This window comes from Larus michahellis, chromosome 5 (genome assembly GCF_964199755.1).
Source record: "Larus michahellis chromosome 5, bLarMic1.1, whole genome shotgun sequence".
NCBI lineage: Eukaryota > Metazoa > Chordata > Aves > Charadriiformes > Laridae > Larus > Larus michahellis.
The window spans coordinates 32,167,847-32,183,640 of record NC_133900.1 but is presented as its reverse complement, the minus strand read 5'-3'; the positions used below and the strand labels follow the sequence as shown (position 1 = coordinate 32,183,640).

General features: G+C 39.6%; 1 protein-coding gene across 1 annotated transcript in view; it reads left to right on the top strand.

The window, feature by feature from the left end:
- Positions 1-10,637: 10,637 nt before the first annotated feature.
- The window catches only part of BANK1 (B cell scaffold protein with ankyrin repeats 1), a 160,724-nt gene continuing 155,567 nt past the window's right edge, over positions 10,638-15,794 (top strand). Inside the window, exon 1 of the mRNA XM_074589473.1 lies at positions 10,638-10,816. Within this exon, the coding sequence (XP_074445574.1) occupies positions 10,804-10,816 (13 nt within the window). The 5' untranslated portion in view covers positions 10,638-10,803. The remainder of the gene's footprint in view (positions 10,817-15,794) is intronic.

The following is a 15,794-nucleotide window of genomic DNA, read 5'->3' as shown; positions in this document are numbered from 1 at the left end:
TTCAGTCTTCAGATCTGCATAATTTTTGACCTTGACACCACTCTGTTTAGCTAGAAGCTGCATGAGAAGTATTTAATGAGAGTCACTTTTGGTGAACTGTGACTCAGTGGTGTAGCTCTGAGTCACCATGCCTCTGAGGGTTACTCTCAGGGTATGACGAGAACAGCTTCTGGCAATGTGGGCTTCCCAGAACCTGGAAATAGAAAAAAGGTCAGTGGCTTCCTTTCCCCTACAATGCCACATCCTTTTTCACTTTGGCGTAGCCCATACCATGCCCTCTTCCCCAAGCTGTTCATACACTCACACCCTGGTCCATTAGAGCTCTTTCTGACTTTGCACGCTGCAATACACTGCAACATGACCTACCAGTTCCTATGAAAGGCACGGGAAGGAGGCAGCAGTAAACAAGGTGATGAAGAAGGGAGGAGACTAATGAGGGAAGGAGACGACTACTGTGCTTAGTCTGTGGAGGCCTTGGAAATACAGCTTTTTTGCCTAGTTATGGCCCTTCTGTTGTCAATGGCTAAAAGCAGCCAAACATGTGGGTACACTGCAGGTCAAAGTTAAAAGTCAATTGAAGTAGCGTTACAGGGTGATTACATTGCTCCAATTGTGCTGATTGCATGGGCAGACCGCCATTCGCATAAACCACAACAGCAACTGCTGAATCAGCTCCTTCTCTGAGGAAAATGAAGCTAGGCAACCCATAAATCCCAGCAGCTACCCCACTACTGTCCAACAGAATCATCCCCCTGCCAAACCCTTCCTTCCATTTTCATTTAGTCTGCAAGGAAATGCAGGGAGATTATTCATCAGAAAATAACTCATTCAAATATTCACGAGGGCTGTTTGGTAGGTGGACTCCAATTCATACAGAAGATGCCTGCATATAACGAGGAGCTCAGTAAGGCAGCTACTTCCAAGCACAGGAGTGCTAGGTGGTGGGGGAAAAGGTATTTGTTTGGATCATCAGCAGATGGCATCTATTTTACCTTCTCATCACTGAAAGAAAATAAATGGTTGTTGCTTACTCCCTGAGATGAGTTTCCCTGGGTGAAATCTTTAAAGACATCAATTTTTATTTTAATTTATCAAGTATGCACTTCAGAGAGTTGAGTCTTGCTATGGTAATTCTCCTAGAGTCTTTGGAAACTTTGCTGAAGGAAGCTGTGACAAGATCTGGTTTATGAGACAATAAACACCTCAGACGTGTACAGGTTTTGAAGGAGGTCCATTCCTCAAAGACTGATTTCTCTGTTTCCAGTGCAGGAGCTATAGAATGTGAGACACTCTCATTCTAGTCTGTTTTTTGTAGCTTGCATTTATCTTCATTTGTATTGTCTGCCTTTTGCAGGAGATTTATATCTCTTCTGCATAACGGTCCCAGCATGAACAATTCTGCCAGTAAAAATGAAAAACTACAAAAACACGTACTACTGTAGAAGTTACAACTGATTCACAGAATGTAAACAAACACGCAACCATCTGTAGGTCTCCATGTAAAACTAGTAAAAAAATGTTAAGTGCAGATTTGTGCAGACATATTCTGATTGCTGTTAAATTTGTGATTGTAGACATGTGCAGGATATTAGCTGTTATTGTATTTCGCCTTACCCAACGAATTCAAGGCTATTTGTCAATTATAACACATCCTCCTCAGATTTAAAGAAACAAGTAATGGATATTCCCGAGTACATTCTTCAATATGAATCTACAATCACTAACCAACATCTCAGCCACCTATGACAGACTGTTTCCATTTTAACATAAAAGGAATTGCTGCTGACTGTGGCTTGCTGGGATTACGTGCTTTGTTATGTATCTCTCTGATTTTACTTTAGAAGCTCAGGGATCAAGAATATCAGGCAATTTCAACGGTCTTCATCAGTTGCCCTCTAAACCCGTGAGAAAGAATCCAACAGGCAAATACGGCACCCATCAAATAACATTAATATCTATCGTAAAGAGAGGGGACAGGAAGAGGGAGTGAGGGACACTCCTAGATCTCCTAGAGAGATCTCCTAGAGCACACTGGGCCATGTGGGAAATTATGTAATCTAGGCAAAGCATGATACAAATATTTCTTCTTTTGTGTGTGTGTGTGTGAAGGAAAATACATCAGCTTCATTCTTGTTCACACCTCCTCTTCATAAAGCAAAAAAACAATGCTGTCGACTGTAATATGAGAGGATTCCGGGAATTTCGTGTACTGAAATGCTGCCCATAAACAACAAAAAGGCAGCATTTTGCCTGGGTTATATAGTCCCCAACACTACAATATGTTCTCCAGTGGCCTAGAAATCAGGGTGTAACTTGGATGTAGATGAAGATCTTTAGTTTTTAATTAATAATACATAGTGCAGAATCTGAAAGGCTATCTATAATTTATGTATCAGTGTCTCAAAAGCAGTCATTCATACATTATATATTCAGACAGAAAATTATCTTGCTTTTATTTTCCAATAAAAAGTATATTAAGATGTTACTGTGTACCCTCCAAAATGTATCAGCGCTACCCAGAGCTTCATAGCCAGGTTCCACTGGGCTCTGTTTGCTGCAAGAGGCTGAATGTGCAAAAGCATTATTGACTGAGCATCTCTCCCTCTCTTCTGATGGGCTTTTAAAAATGATCAGGCCATTTCTTGGATCTTTGCTAATTTACCCATACAGGGACAGATAATTGAAAAAATAAAATAATAATAAAAAAGTAGTTTATGAAAGGGAAGGAAATGATTTAACAATAAGGGGTTTCCAAACTGGACTTAAGAAAAACTAATTATGGTAATATACCACAAAACTCCTATAAAATAGAGGAAGAAAAAAGTCATTTTTGAAATACAAGTTTATGCAAAGCTATTGCATATAAAGCACGTTTCATGTTAACAGCCATTCTCATCATGCTGTCCTATTTTCCAAGCACCCACCTACTTACGGGCACTTTAAAAAGTAAAAATAAAAAAATGCATACTGTGTATGCCAAACATGCATAAACTTAAAAGTTGCTTTCAATGCTGTATTTTCTCCCCCTCTCTATCAAACCGAAAAGCCTAAAATAGTGATATCAAGCTACTGTTACACCCTGGTCTTCGTTATGCCACTTTTAAGCGTAAAACAATGTAGACCAGATGCCAGCAGGATCAAACAAGCCCTCCCTCTGCCTCAGGTGCTGGGGGGTGTCATTTCTGGGTGGCTGAGAGTCCCAGCTGCCTGACAGACTGTCTGAACCCATCCACTCCAGGACAGAGGGAAATGAGTCACATCTGCACTTGCTCTGCTGGAGCTCCACCACAGCGGATGTGGGACCAACCAGAGCACGAGTTGTGTTTTTTTCAAACTTGCCCCTCTTCCATGTTCTACACTCCTAAACAACTGTTCATTTTTTTTCCCTTAAAGTAATGAAATAATCCAGCCTCAACAGAGAGGTAGTGCAAAAGAGATAAGAAATATTTTCCAATCTCATAAGGGCAAGGAGATGATAAACTAATTAATATTTGTGATGTATCTGGATGGGTGATGATTTGTATGTAGTGAGACAATGAGGTAGGTAGGAGATCAGAATTCACAAGACAACTGTCAGCAAAGTGAGAAAAGGAGTATCAAACCACAGAGAAAGAAGGTATGTAAAATTACCATTTTTTTAGCATGGATCTAAAGCTGCCATCTGAATTTTACTCCCTCAGTATAATAATATTTTTGAGAAAAAACAAAAAAGTTCAACATGACCTACAAGCAAAAAATCTAGAAATGAAATGTAATTCTTTGAGATTCATATACTTTACTCTCCTTTGTAAGTGGAGCCAAGCATTAAGCTGCTCCTGTGGGTATGTCAGGGGGGAAAAGACGTGTCAAATATTTCTGGGTTAAGCCTACCTCTCCCTCTCTACCTAGCACAACACAAAACCAGTTTGTGCAGTATGTACAACTAAAATTATCACCTCTCAGAATTGAAATTTGGGGATGGAAGGACATTTGAGAGACATTACTATTAGTAGACTGAGGTGTTATCAAACAGAACATTTAACTTGGCTAGTCTAAAATCATAGCATATTTTTCCTTCACAATTTGTAGCTCAATAACTAGGATTACCAACTAGCTCTTAGTAGTTATTTTGAAGATTATAGTAATTCCATTTCAATGAATTTCTTCATAATCATCTGCTTCTTAGTATAATAAAACTTTAGAATATTACAGTGTATCAATTAGCACATAGTTACCACAGAAGTCTGAAATACAGCAATCCAAATCCACCTCTACTTGAGTTTTGAAATATTACTTCTTAATCTTGCAAACTGTCCACCCTAGTGGTGAACCGTTTCTAATTTATTTTTTTATCTCTGCTGCTACTCTTTTGTTTCTGTTCTGTAAATTTGCATCATTAGGTATTTTAAATAATCTCGTATGTTTTTCCTCATGGGACTCTACTGACAGTTTTTACATGATGGTCTATGCTACAGTTACATTTCTCTGATAAGAAATCAGCAAGAGGAAAAAAGACACTGAGAAAAAAACCTCATCTACTTTATCACATTTATCAGCCATTCTAAAAAAAGCCTTGCAAAACCTCAAGCTGAGGCAAATATGAAAAAGAACTGTATCTTTGTAAGTAGTTAACTGTAGGCAAATAGCAATGTAATCTATGCTGGAATTGCTTCTGCGACAGGAACTGTTAGATTTTCTCATTAGCTAAAAAGTAAAATATTGGCAAATTAGACTACAATTTTAGCAAAAAACTCTGAGGTCACATGGCCTATTTCGTCTGTTCTGACAGGACTGAGCCGTTCATTTTGAAGTGTTTTGTACAACCTGGTTTTGAGTAACTCCAATTAAAAAGTGAATAAGATCATTCCAGTGAAAGGTTCTTTATAATTCATTTGCCACCTCACAAGTTGTCTTTGAAAGCTACCATGAAGTACTTAAAGTTCATGCTATTAGAAAACACTCCTTAATAGACATGTTATTGGTTTCTTCATACTGCTTGAGTTGTATCTGAAAAGGATTTTCTTACTTGAAGAATAATGACTATAATCTGGACTAAATTAATTCTATGGTCAATGGTCAAAGGTATGAGCATTACTAAATTAACAGGAGGAGGCTGTAAATCAACATTGTGTTAACGAACCACTACAGTACAGTAATCATGTTCTGAAAAATTACAAATAGTCCTCAACAAATCAGATGTCAGGACTACATAATGTTACATGGCTACTGAGAAGAAAATGATGTCACCTTAGTCTCTCAGTCACATATGATCAATAAGAAGCAAGTGTTGACAACTGGTCGGGAGCTATACATCACCTTTGCTTATTGGATATCTCTCTTTGCAATCCCAAACATTGTAGTCAATAGCCTCTTTAGTTTTAAATCTCCATATGTTGCTACAATCCTGTTAAATTGTCTTAAACTAGTCCTTCCCTGTTTGCAACCCATACATTTGCTATTTTTCAAGAATGCAATTCCAGTGTCCCCTTCCTTTATCTTCCAGACCATTCTTTACAATTGATTTTAAAGAGAAGCCAAGCATTACTCCTGTGTGGTTCAGGCAGCCACTGCTTTTCTAGACATACTGGCAGATATTTTACTAATTTGAAACGAACATACAATACGATATAAAGGAAGAAGGAATGATGCATAGGAAGGTATGTCCACGGACTATGAGGAGAGGGAAGAGCGAATAAACCTGGCTTGCATCAGACAAGATTACAGTACAAAGACTGTGAATAATCTGGGTCTAACAAATCCAGTCTGTATGCATCCAGTGATGCTTTCAGTGAAACAAAGAAACACAGTGTTTTGCTATTGGGGGTCTGAACTGACCTGAACAACTTTTTATTGTCTTTCTGGTCATTCCTGCAGATCGGAAGACAAATCAGCAGTTCATTTATGACCAAGCTTTACTTATAATCCCTAAACTACTTTGTCATCTATTTAATGGGATTTGAGTCCAATGCAATTTACATTTTTCTAACAACATCCTGTTGGGCCCTGCATCAAGTGATTTATTAGCGGTGTACTTCTTCAACCCAAATTTTCAAATAAAGGTATAAAACAACCATGATGGTAGGTATTAAACATTTATATTTAACAACAATTACTGTAAGACAAAGACAAGACACATCAGGTATTACCTTCCTAAGTATGTAAGAGTAGATTGCTATACAGCATTATATTGTGGAATTGACTTTCTTATGCTGTAAACGGCATTTGAACTGGTTTCTAATTACAACATGATTCATTCAGTTTGTTACCACTGAAGGCTTAAACATCACCCAATTCACAGATTATTCTTAAGCAAAATCTTGAGGATTAATGTGACCTGAACATGCATACCAAAATTTAAATCATAATAACAGGTAATTCTACATGAAATTATATTACATAGACTGGGGGGAGGGTGGGGGAAAAGGAGAAGAAATTTCATTCCTGCTGTTATACCTGAAAAGAGACTTTTTTTTTAAATCCACACAGATGCATAATGTAGCTGAAGCTTCTTCAAAACTACATAAAACTTGTGACCACCAAGGACACTATAGGAGGAAACAGATTTTTTTATATATATAAGAATTAAATTAAAGAATGACACAAATAATTTTCATGACATGCAGTGCTTTTACGTTCCAGGCCACCTATTTTATATTCTCTTATATTTCACCTCTGTCATTAAGCAATTTAACTGTAACGGTATTAGAGAAAGAAGCTATTAGATTTGTCTCACTTGACCCATTTTTTCCTTAACTGACAGTGTTACTGTATACAGCAACATTTTCTTTTGGACTCATGTTCCCTTCTAGATCTAGAAGTATTTTAGTAGGCGTGAACTTAAGTAACAAAAGGAAGGTCTCAAGCACTATTTTCTTGCCTCCTTGGAAGCTATCACACAAACTGAGTAACACTCTTAATTCTTTGATAGCTATTCGTGAGATTTAACCAATATTTAGAAATATGTCATGTTCTTAGTTTCTCCTTTTTGTCCACTAGACAAGAAGAGTGGACACTCAGTTAAATGCATGTTAATTCCTATAGTACATCTGATAGCAAAATAAAGTATGTGTGTGCATGGGCAGATAAACTAACATGACTACAGCATGAATCTAAAAAAGCCACACACATGCAACCCCCTGCTAAAATGCAAAACCAAACAGTATCATCATCCCAACTGCTTATATTAGCTATCATTGCAATATTACCTGTATTGTAATATAACCTAGCAACCTTATCAGTGGATTTTACTATGAAAGCTGCAAGTAAAATTAAGAGTTAATAATGAACTGGGAATAAATCTGTCAAGACCACTTCAAGCTCTTTACCAGACAAAAAAAGTTGTTCAAACCTTAGCAGACCTGCAGGAAACAAACATGTAATATATGTAGGAAATTATACTGGCAATGTATTGAATATTAATTAAATACAAACAAGAAGCCACTATTCCAACAATAGCAGTATACTCGTGAAGGGAAAATAAAAAACAGTATTAGCAAGAAATTAATTTTGAGAAGACCAGTGAAAAACTAAAGCTAAAAAGCATTACAGAAGTATATAATTATCCCCAAATTAGTGTTATGTATCTTGGATGTTTGGAGGTAAGCTTATATTTGAAGTAAATTTATTAAAATTGAACCTTGAAATTCATATTGAGAACACCCAGACAACTTGAACACAACACTGACGTCATTCCCAAGACATGTTTTTCATGTTTTAACATGGATATTTTTGTTTGTTTACCCTCTAATATAACACCACTTCATGACAAGCACTGAGGTCACTTAATAATTTAGCTAGTTTTTCCTTGCCTAGAAACAGTGAGTATTCTCACACCTCCAGCATGAATTATAAATTCCTTGATTTTATGACAGATAAAAAGTGCAGGCATTAGGAGGTTGAAGAACGGGGGAAACCTAATTCTTCTGCTGGGCCTGTAGAGAAGACCTCAACATGAGAGACTTCACAGCTAACTTAATTTGTCAGCTGGAGTCTTTGCTGGAAATGGCATTGGCAGTAATACCTAGTCATAAGCAGACATTAACACCTCACCAGAGAAAACCTTCATGACTGGGCTGGTATAAGAAGACGTATAAATTGATGGAGATAACCCTGCAGTTAGAAAATTCAGGTGCTTTGTTCTTAGAAATAAGGCTGCTGGCTGTAGGCTTTGCTATGCCTAATACTGTCTTGAGTTGCAAATAGTCAGGTACCAGCACCATGCTCACCGTTACCCCTGTTCTCATCGTTGTCCTGGGCAGGCCAGTATCACTGTCTCAAAAGCTGTGACGGCAGCACCATAGCTCAGGAAAACTCAAGCAAACACTAGTTCAGCTCAGTAGCAAAGGCTCAATCAGTTCAACTAAAAGCACAGAGCCAACACATCCAGCCTGTCATCAGGTAGGGGTTAAAGCGCACATACCACGACAAATGGTACACCAAGCACTCCTTCCTAAAACTGCCACAATCCTCACTAAGGTTTATCCTCCCTTAAACAGTGATCTAACAACACAGCTCCTGCATTATGTTCCACGTCCCTCTTCTCAGCAACCCTTCCTAGACAGTCTCCTTACAACCTTATCCGGATCACCCTACGCCTACCACAATGCTTCCTTCTCCCACTGGATGAGAACACACATTTTGCCCATACCATTGCAAGCCTTTGTGCATACCATGCACATTGACCAATGCTCCAGCAAAGGCTTCATGTGGAGCACAGCTTCTTGCTTTTGGACTCTGCTGAAGGCTTATCTTTCCACAACTAGTAGAAGTCTCCTGAGAAGAGCAAATCTTATTCTTCCTTTTAGGACTCATTTCTACAGTGCTAGCTTATCCTGCCTCTCAAAGGGTAAATAATTGTCCTATCACAATTCCATTTTTCCCCTCATGCTAACACCCAGGAAAAACTCCTAATTTTGGTTTTACTTGACAGAATGACAGAGTTCCAAGTTCCATTTTAGTTATTTTTATATTTAAATACATTTATACTTAATTATCTTTTTTTCCGAGTTTTTATTTCTATGGTGAAGATCGCCACAGTTCAGACTGCTAAATCATCCCAACCACATCCAACCACATTATCTAACCCGTCTTTTAAGAAGCAGTAATCATTATTGCGTTGGCAAAATAGTCAGATTCAATATTTAAAATGTTTTATCTTTCACATATTGCTTCCTCCATTATAAGATATCTCCTTCCCTGCTCACAACTCAAGACTACTGACACTAGTGCTGTGTCCAAAAATACCATACTGGAATGAGGTATTGCCTAGATACCTGTCACTTCAATAAATGAAACCTGAAAGGGAAAATGAGCAGAAAGGAACCATGGGAGGTATTCCATGCTCTTCCTGATGCACACATAGACTGACATGACTGGGTCTAGTCTGGATTTTACCTGTGTACATGTAGCCAGAGGCTGCTTCTGTGTGGCAGGCCAGGCCAAGCTAGAAACTCACCAAAACCACCCACTCATTAGCAAAAGCATACTGAAAAAACAACAAACCCAGACCCCAAGAAACATACCAAATAAAAAACAAGTATATACCTGTGTAATGACAGAAACAGCTCACAATGGTTCAGTTTTTCACATATCAGTTGGACACGGTCCCTGCAGCGTGCAAGGGCTTTACAGAAGTAGTTCTTTGACTCAAGTACAGCCTCCTGCAGATTTGTGGTTTGTGGCTGACTACAAACTGTGAAGGTTTTGTCACGCCGAGGCATCTATAAAAGCTGCCTCTAAGTGGATTTTCCTTTCTCTAATACTGATTGAATTCACTCTCCAGCCTTTCCTTCATTTCAGGCAGTGCTGAACATTTGTCTCCTTCTTCTGTTTTGGACATCCAAATTCCTGAAACTGATACTTAGCAACTTCACCTTTGAGATCTTTAAAACCTTCGACAAATCTCACTAAAATCAGCCTCAAGGCATTAAAGTTCTGGTAGGGGAGAGGAACACAGAGGTTCAGAAGGGTGAGAAGCCCACAGCCATGCGTGAAGTGCAGTTGGACAAGGTTCGCTTCCTTTGGAAACCAATTTAACACTTTTTTCTTCCAGAAGGTACTTTCAGTTTTCCTGTAATCCTGTTTTAAGGGGCAACTTCGTGGTGCATCTCGCCTTTCTTTTGAACTTGAAAGATGCTACCTTAATTAAACGCCCCTGACTAAATTTGAGGGTGAGCATAGCAGCGAGCTGAAGCGTTTGCAGTCTCTCTCAGGGGCTGCTTCATCTCACTCTTTCAGGTTTTGGTTTTCCTCTGTGCCACGTCAAAAAAATAAATGCATGGCATAACTTTGCAGAGGAGTTAAATCCTGCCGCACCAGAACACCTTCCTGGCCAGGCACTGGAACTGTGATGCTATGGGAGACATCCTCCGTGGATAATCTTCCAGGCGCCCTGCATCCTCGGTGGGCTTCCCACACAGGGCGGTGGCTCCCTGGGATGTCCTGGGCTCCTGTTGCAGCCTCTCCCTTAAACCCTAAACTCTTCAGAGCTGGAAAGGCCCCAGTCTCTCCTCACTTTTCTCTCCACAGCCCAACAACTTCGACGGTCGAGGGCTTCTACCGCGTCTAACTGGGGGAAGAAGGAGGCGGGGGGGGGGGGTGCGGTGCGGGGGTGTGTGTGGGTTCAGCGCGGTCTCCCCTCACGCTCCTGCCCCAGAGCCGGGCGGCGACGCTTCTCGCCGGCGGGGACACGGCGGGGCCGGAGCGGGCAGCGAAGCCCCACTGCCGGGAGGAGCCGGGGGCGGCCCTACGCTTCCGGCCCGGCGGCAGCGACCTCAGCGGCCGGGACAAGGCTCTCTGTGCCGGGGGAGAGGGAGCGGCGGCGCCATGCGGCCGGCAGGTCGGTGAGGGGCGGTGCGGGGGCGCGGGAGGGCTGCGAGGGCCGCGCTCCCAAGGGTGGGCGGGGGTGTGAGGGTGGGCGCCCTCGCTACAGCCGCCATGTTGCGGCCTGGGGGGCAAGCGGAGGGGCAGAGGTGGCTGGAGGCGGTCACAGGTAGGTTTTGTGGACGAGGAGGGGATTTTTTAGGGCTCGGTGTGAAGGAGGCACTTTGCCGCCGGGACGGGTGTGGTGGTTTTCTCCAGGGCTGCCCTCGGGGAGCTGTTGGCGAAGGGTGGAGGCAGTGGCGTGTGGTGGGGTCCCTGTGGTGAAATGGGATGTGCTGCTCCCTGGGAAAGTGCCTTTGCTTCCCCATGTTGTCGTCCAGGTGTCATGTTGGAGAGTGGAGAAACCTATGTGAGGTATTCCCTGCTTTTTTTTCTTGATAAAGCTGAGTGCTTATTGGGCGCGTACCCGGCTAGCATGGCTAGTCAAAAAAAAAAAAGAATTCTTTCCTTTACATATTTCAACCCCTGTTACCTGTTTGCGTGTTTTCATGACAAATTATGCCAGAGTTTTTATTGAGGCAACTTTTCTTAGCACCTCAAGGCAGTTCTAGATCACTTTTCCTTGAAAATAGACCTCAATTGCAAGTGGCAAATTGCAAATTCAATGCACCTGTTATTGTCTTGCAGTACATAGCGTAACTTTTCTGAAGAGTGGGAAGCCTGGCACCAAAAAGTTAGGAAATTAAAGAATAAAAGTTGTGCGAACAATGTTAATTCTGTCCTACATGTATATCCACTCTGTGATAGTCTTAATTGGCTAATCACTTGCTGTGTTATTAATTAAAAATTGATCATCCTTTTTCAGTCTCAGCATTCTGCATGGGATCCAGCCTTATTTTATACTGTACAGCAAAATTGTGGTAGACTTTGCACAGAAATACTCATTTCCTTATTTATGTTTTCATTGGCATTCGTCACATCATCTGTGTACCTCAAAACTGTTAGCATATGTTTTGTTACTCTCTTGATAGTATTGGAATGTATTATCATCCAATTTACTGCTGGAAAAAATTGATTAAATAGTAAAGTGACACATGAAGGTCGTGTGTCAATCAGAGGCAGTCCTGAATCTGAACCAGGAACCGCTTACTCCTGGCCCCTGTGTTCGTTCTTCCTCATTCTTCCTAGTCATGTTTCCTTATTCACAGAAACACTGTGTATTTACTGCTCCTGTCTTCTTCATTTGGAAGGCTCAGCAACACTGAAATCAAACTAGTGACTGCAAAGCTGGACACTCAATAAAGGGGAAATGGAAGAAATGCAGCCAAATGCCAGAGGTTTGACTTGCTTGCAGCAGGGAGCTCAGCTTTATCTTTGCGATTCTTCTATTAGCCAGGTCAATATTTTTTCCTCATTTTATGAATGAGGAATCAAGAAAGAGAGATCTGAAAGCCTGACTCTGCAAAGATGACTCAATACTTTGGTTTACTGTTCTTGTTCACCATTTTAAATGACTCCTTCAGACGTCAATACAGGTTTTTTTTTTTCAGAGTACCTAATATTTTGTATCATTTTATAACATCAAAGTAACCATATTAGATAATTAATTATCAAATGCAGCATTCTAATGTCATTAGCATTGCAAGCCATCTCTACCAACTACTGTCATTATGCAGATGAAAACACTAGAGAAGAAAGGCAAAGTGACTTTCCCAGCTGTTGCGTAATATGTTCGTTGTAGATAAAATACCAAAACTCAGGACCTCTTTGCTTTCTCCCCAAGGCTGGTTGTAAAATGGATATAGTTATTGTATCTAACCATTGATAGGTAGGATTTTCTATGTAGACTTGACTTGCAGTATTGCAAGCTGCTTTGAAGAAAAAGGCAGCATGCATGAGCAAAACCACATGTTTAATAGCATTTCTAAATACGCTTGTACTATCCCAGTTACTAGGCAAACAGATATTTCTAGATTTGAATGGTCAGTTGTATTCTGATAGTCCCTGATGTTTGCTTAGTGATCATTTTATATAAATGACGGTATCCAATTGTGCATGACCTGGGGACATCCAATTTAAAGTTTGGCTTTTGGTGAATAAAGGCAGTCAAATCATAAGCATGCATGTAGAATTGCTGGAATAATTGCTGAGCAAATATGTACGAGCACCAAAGAGGGATGGCCAGTTTTCCAGCTGCTTGCAGCCAGTTCCATGCATCGGCAGGGAAACAAGTGTAGGTTCAGCCAGCAGTGAATAAGTTGGCGTTCTTCTCTGCCATTATTTGTCTCTGTCATTTTTTGATGCATTGTTCTGTGCAAGCCTCATCCACCTGGGACCTCTGTGCATAGACTCCTCTCTTGCAGTCTTACCACAGCACCAAACCTTTCTTTCTGCAGGGAAGAGAGGTCTGTTTTCTCCTGATGGGACACCAGCTGTGAGGTATTGAAGTTGCTTTGCGTGGATCACCTAAGGCCTAGTCTAGCTCAAATCTGAAAACTTTGGGGTGCTTGGTGGGAGAGACAGACTTGTTACTTCTCAGTACTTTGTTGGAAACCCTAGCCTACATGAACATCTTTATGCAAATTCCATTAAACGTGCTGTATCTAATAGAGATAAAACATCCATACTGCATGATCCTTGATGATATCTGTCTTCACTTGAGACAGGAGGCACTGACAGGGTAACTTGTTAATGGCTATGCCATGTTTGAGTTACCACTTCTCTCCACACTCATGAACATAAATATCATCACTGAGATCTTCTATTGTGTGCTCTTTATTTACATTATGTAGATTTCTGTGCCTGCAGTTGTTTCTGGGACAGTGTTTACAAGACAGGTGTTCCGTGAGGAAATCTAGCCTGTGCATATACACAAATAATACTTGATCTTTGTTTTTCTTGAGAATTTGGGATTGCTTGAATTTTCAGTAGCCTTAAAAATTTTTAAACTTCAATTTTAAGGACAAAATAGGTCTCAGATCATGATCTGATTCAAAATCTAAGGGGTCTAGTGGTGGAGTTTTGAAGCAGATTCAGCAATAACATCATAATATGAATAATTAATATTACTACTAATAATGTATTAGTAATTTGAGTATCAAAGAAGCCAGTACTGCAAAAGCTGCTGTGATCTGATTCCAGTCTTATTATTCTGAAAGGAAGTTCCTATTTTTTATTATTGATAAAACATTTTAATATTTCTGCAGTGAGAAGCAAAAATATAGTATTCAGATATTTTAAAGCTGAAATTTGTCTTCTTAAAATGTAGAAATGGAAATCTTCATTGTGGATAAAGAAGTTATTCTGATGTGTACTCCAGATGCAACGTTTTCAGGCAAGTCTGTTGGCTGTAAACTAGAATTTCATATTTAAAAAAAATACTGTATGAGGAAAAAGAAAAATGGGATCCGTTGAGCTTTGAAACTCAAGTACCTTATAGTTAACACAAAGCTCTAATTTGTCTTCAGAAGTGCTGGGCTTCTGATTCAAAAGTTGATCCTAACAAGATGTTTCTCTCTGGTCCCCCTTGTGTTGCACAGAGTGATTACTGAAATTTGTATACAAGCAATTGACCACCCACATTTGAAAAATTGTATCCCTGATTCCACAGTAAAGGTGAAAGAAAGAGCAGTGATCTCAGTTTCTGAAAACGTTTGTGTCCAGGGACTCGAGGACCACAGTGTCGCTGTTTTCTTGTTTATGTATCCCTTGAAACTGGTCTTTGAGCATTCCGTTAGCTTATATACTCCTTTATTTGCTTGTAGGTAATAAAGAATATTTTAACTCCTCTACATAACTCCACTCATAAGTGTAAGTGCTACAATGCAAACAGCAGCAATAGCTTGTGATACTATTTTATCTTCCTGGGAGGTCCAGTCACTTCTGGCTATCATTAAAAAAGAATAAAGTTGCCCCAACCTCTTGTATAAATTAAAATGAGACTATTACAATGTGATCTGTGATAAACAACTAGGTTTTATTAAATGTAAACAAAAGTAGGTATAAGTTCAGAATGGTATTTTAAATATTTAGGGATTTTGAAACTGCTGTGAAGATAAGGAGAGAGTTACAAATACTAAGATCTAAATTTTAAACTGGGGTCTACTTCAAGTGATAATATTGGTGGTTATTTGGTGTTCATGGGCTCCCTGCAGAGTAAGAAAGCAAGGCTTTGTATTAAGCCACATGATAAAATTTATGCTATCACAGGCCTGACAGTTAAAGCAAACCGGTCTTACGAAGTCCCATAATTACTTTGTTTTTCAATGTTTCTGTGAGTCTTTGAGTACAATTAAATAAGTTAAGACTTATACGTGTTTGACATTGAGATTGTTCAGGCAGAGGTATAGCTGAGTTTGGAAAGCACCCTTTTGCTTTCAGATCATATGCTTAACAACTGTAAGTGACTTGAAACTTTATACAGGTATTTATAAATAGCTACAGTTTGAGGCTATGGTTCACTACTTCTTGTAAGTGTAGGGGTGATGAGCAGTCATTTTTATTATATGACCGGTTGCCAACTAACGACTCTTTGTTTATTGACAAATATTAAATACTAATAAAAGCAAATTTACGACAGTAAATATAATTAATTTTAGCAGTATCTTGAAATCACTTTTATGGTAAATGAAAACTCATATCTATAGGAAATACAGTTACTGCCTGAGTGTAGCCTACTTGGAATATCAGCATTCAGTGATACTCAGTTACTACTTTAATCAGTGAAGAGTGTTTTACTAGTACACTGTCTGAGCATTGATTCAGAGCATTCAAACCTTGAAGTACATGGTAATGTATACTGCGATGAGAAAAGGAAAGCAAACATCCTTCTTCCTTTCTTTTTGATAATGAAGATACTATCAGTGTACTTCAAACGTGAGTAAATGACAGATGTTATTAAAAAAGATGCCAGGATTTTTCAAAAGCATGTAGTGCCAAGTAGGTCCCATTATTTTTAGGAGATGAGCTTTTGTGGAAATTCGGGACAGAGAGTT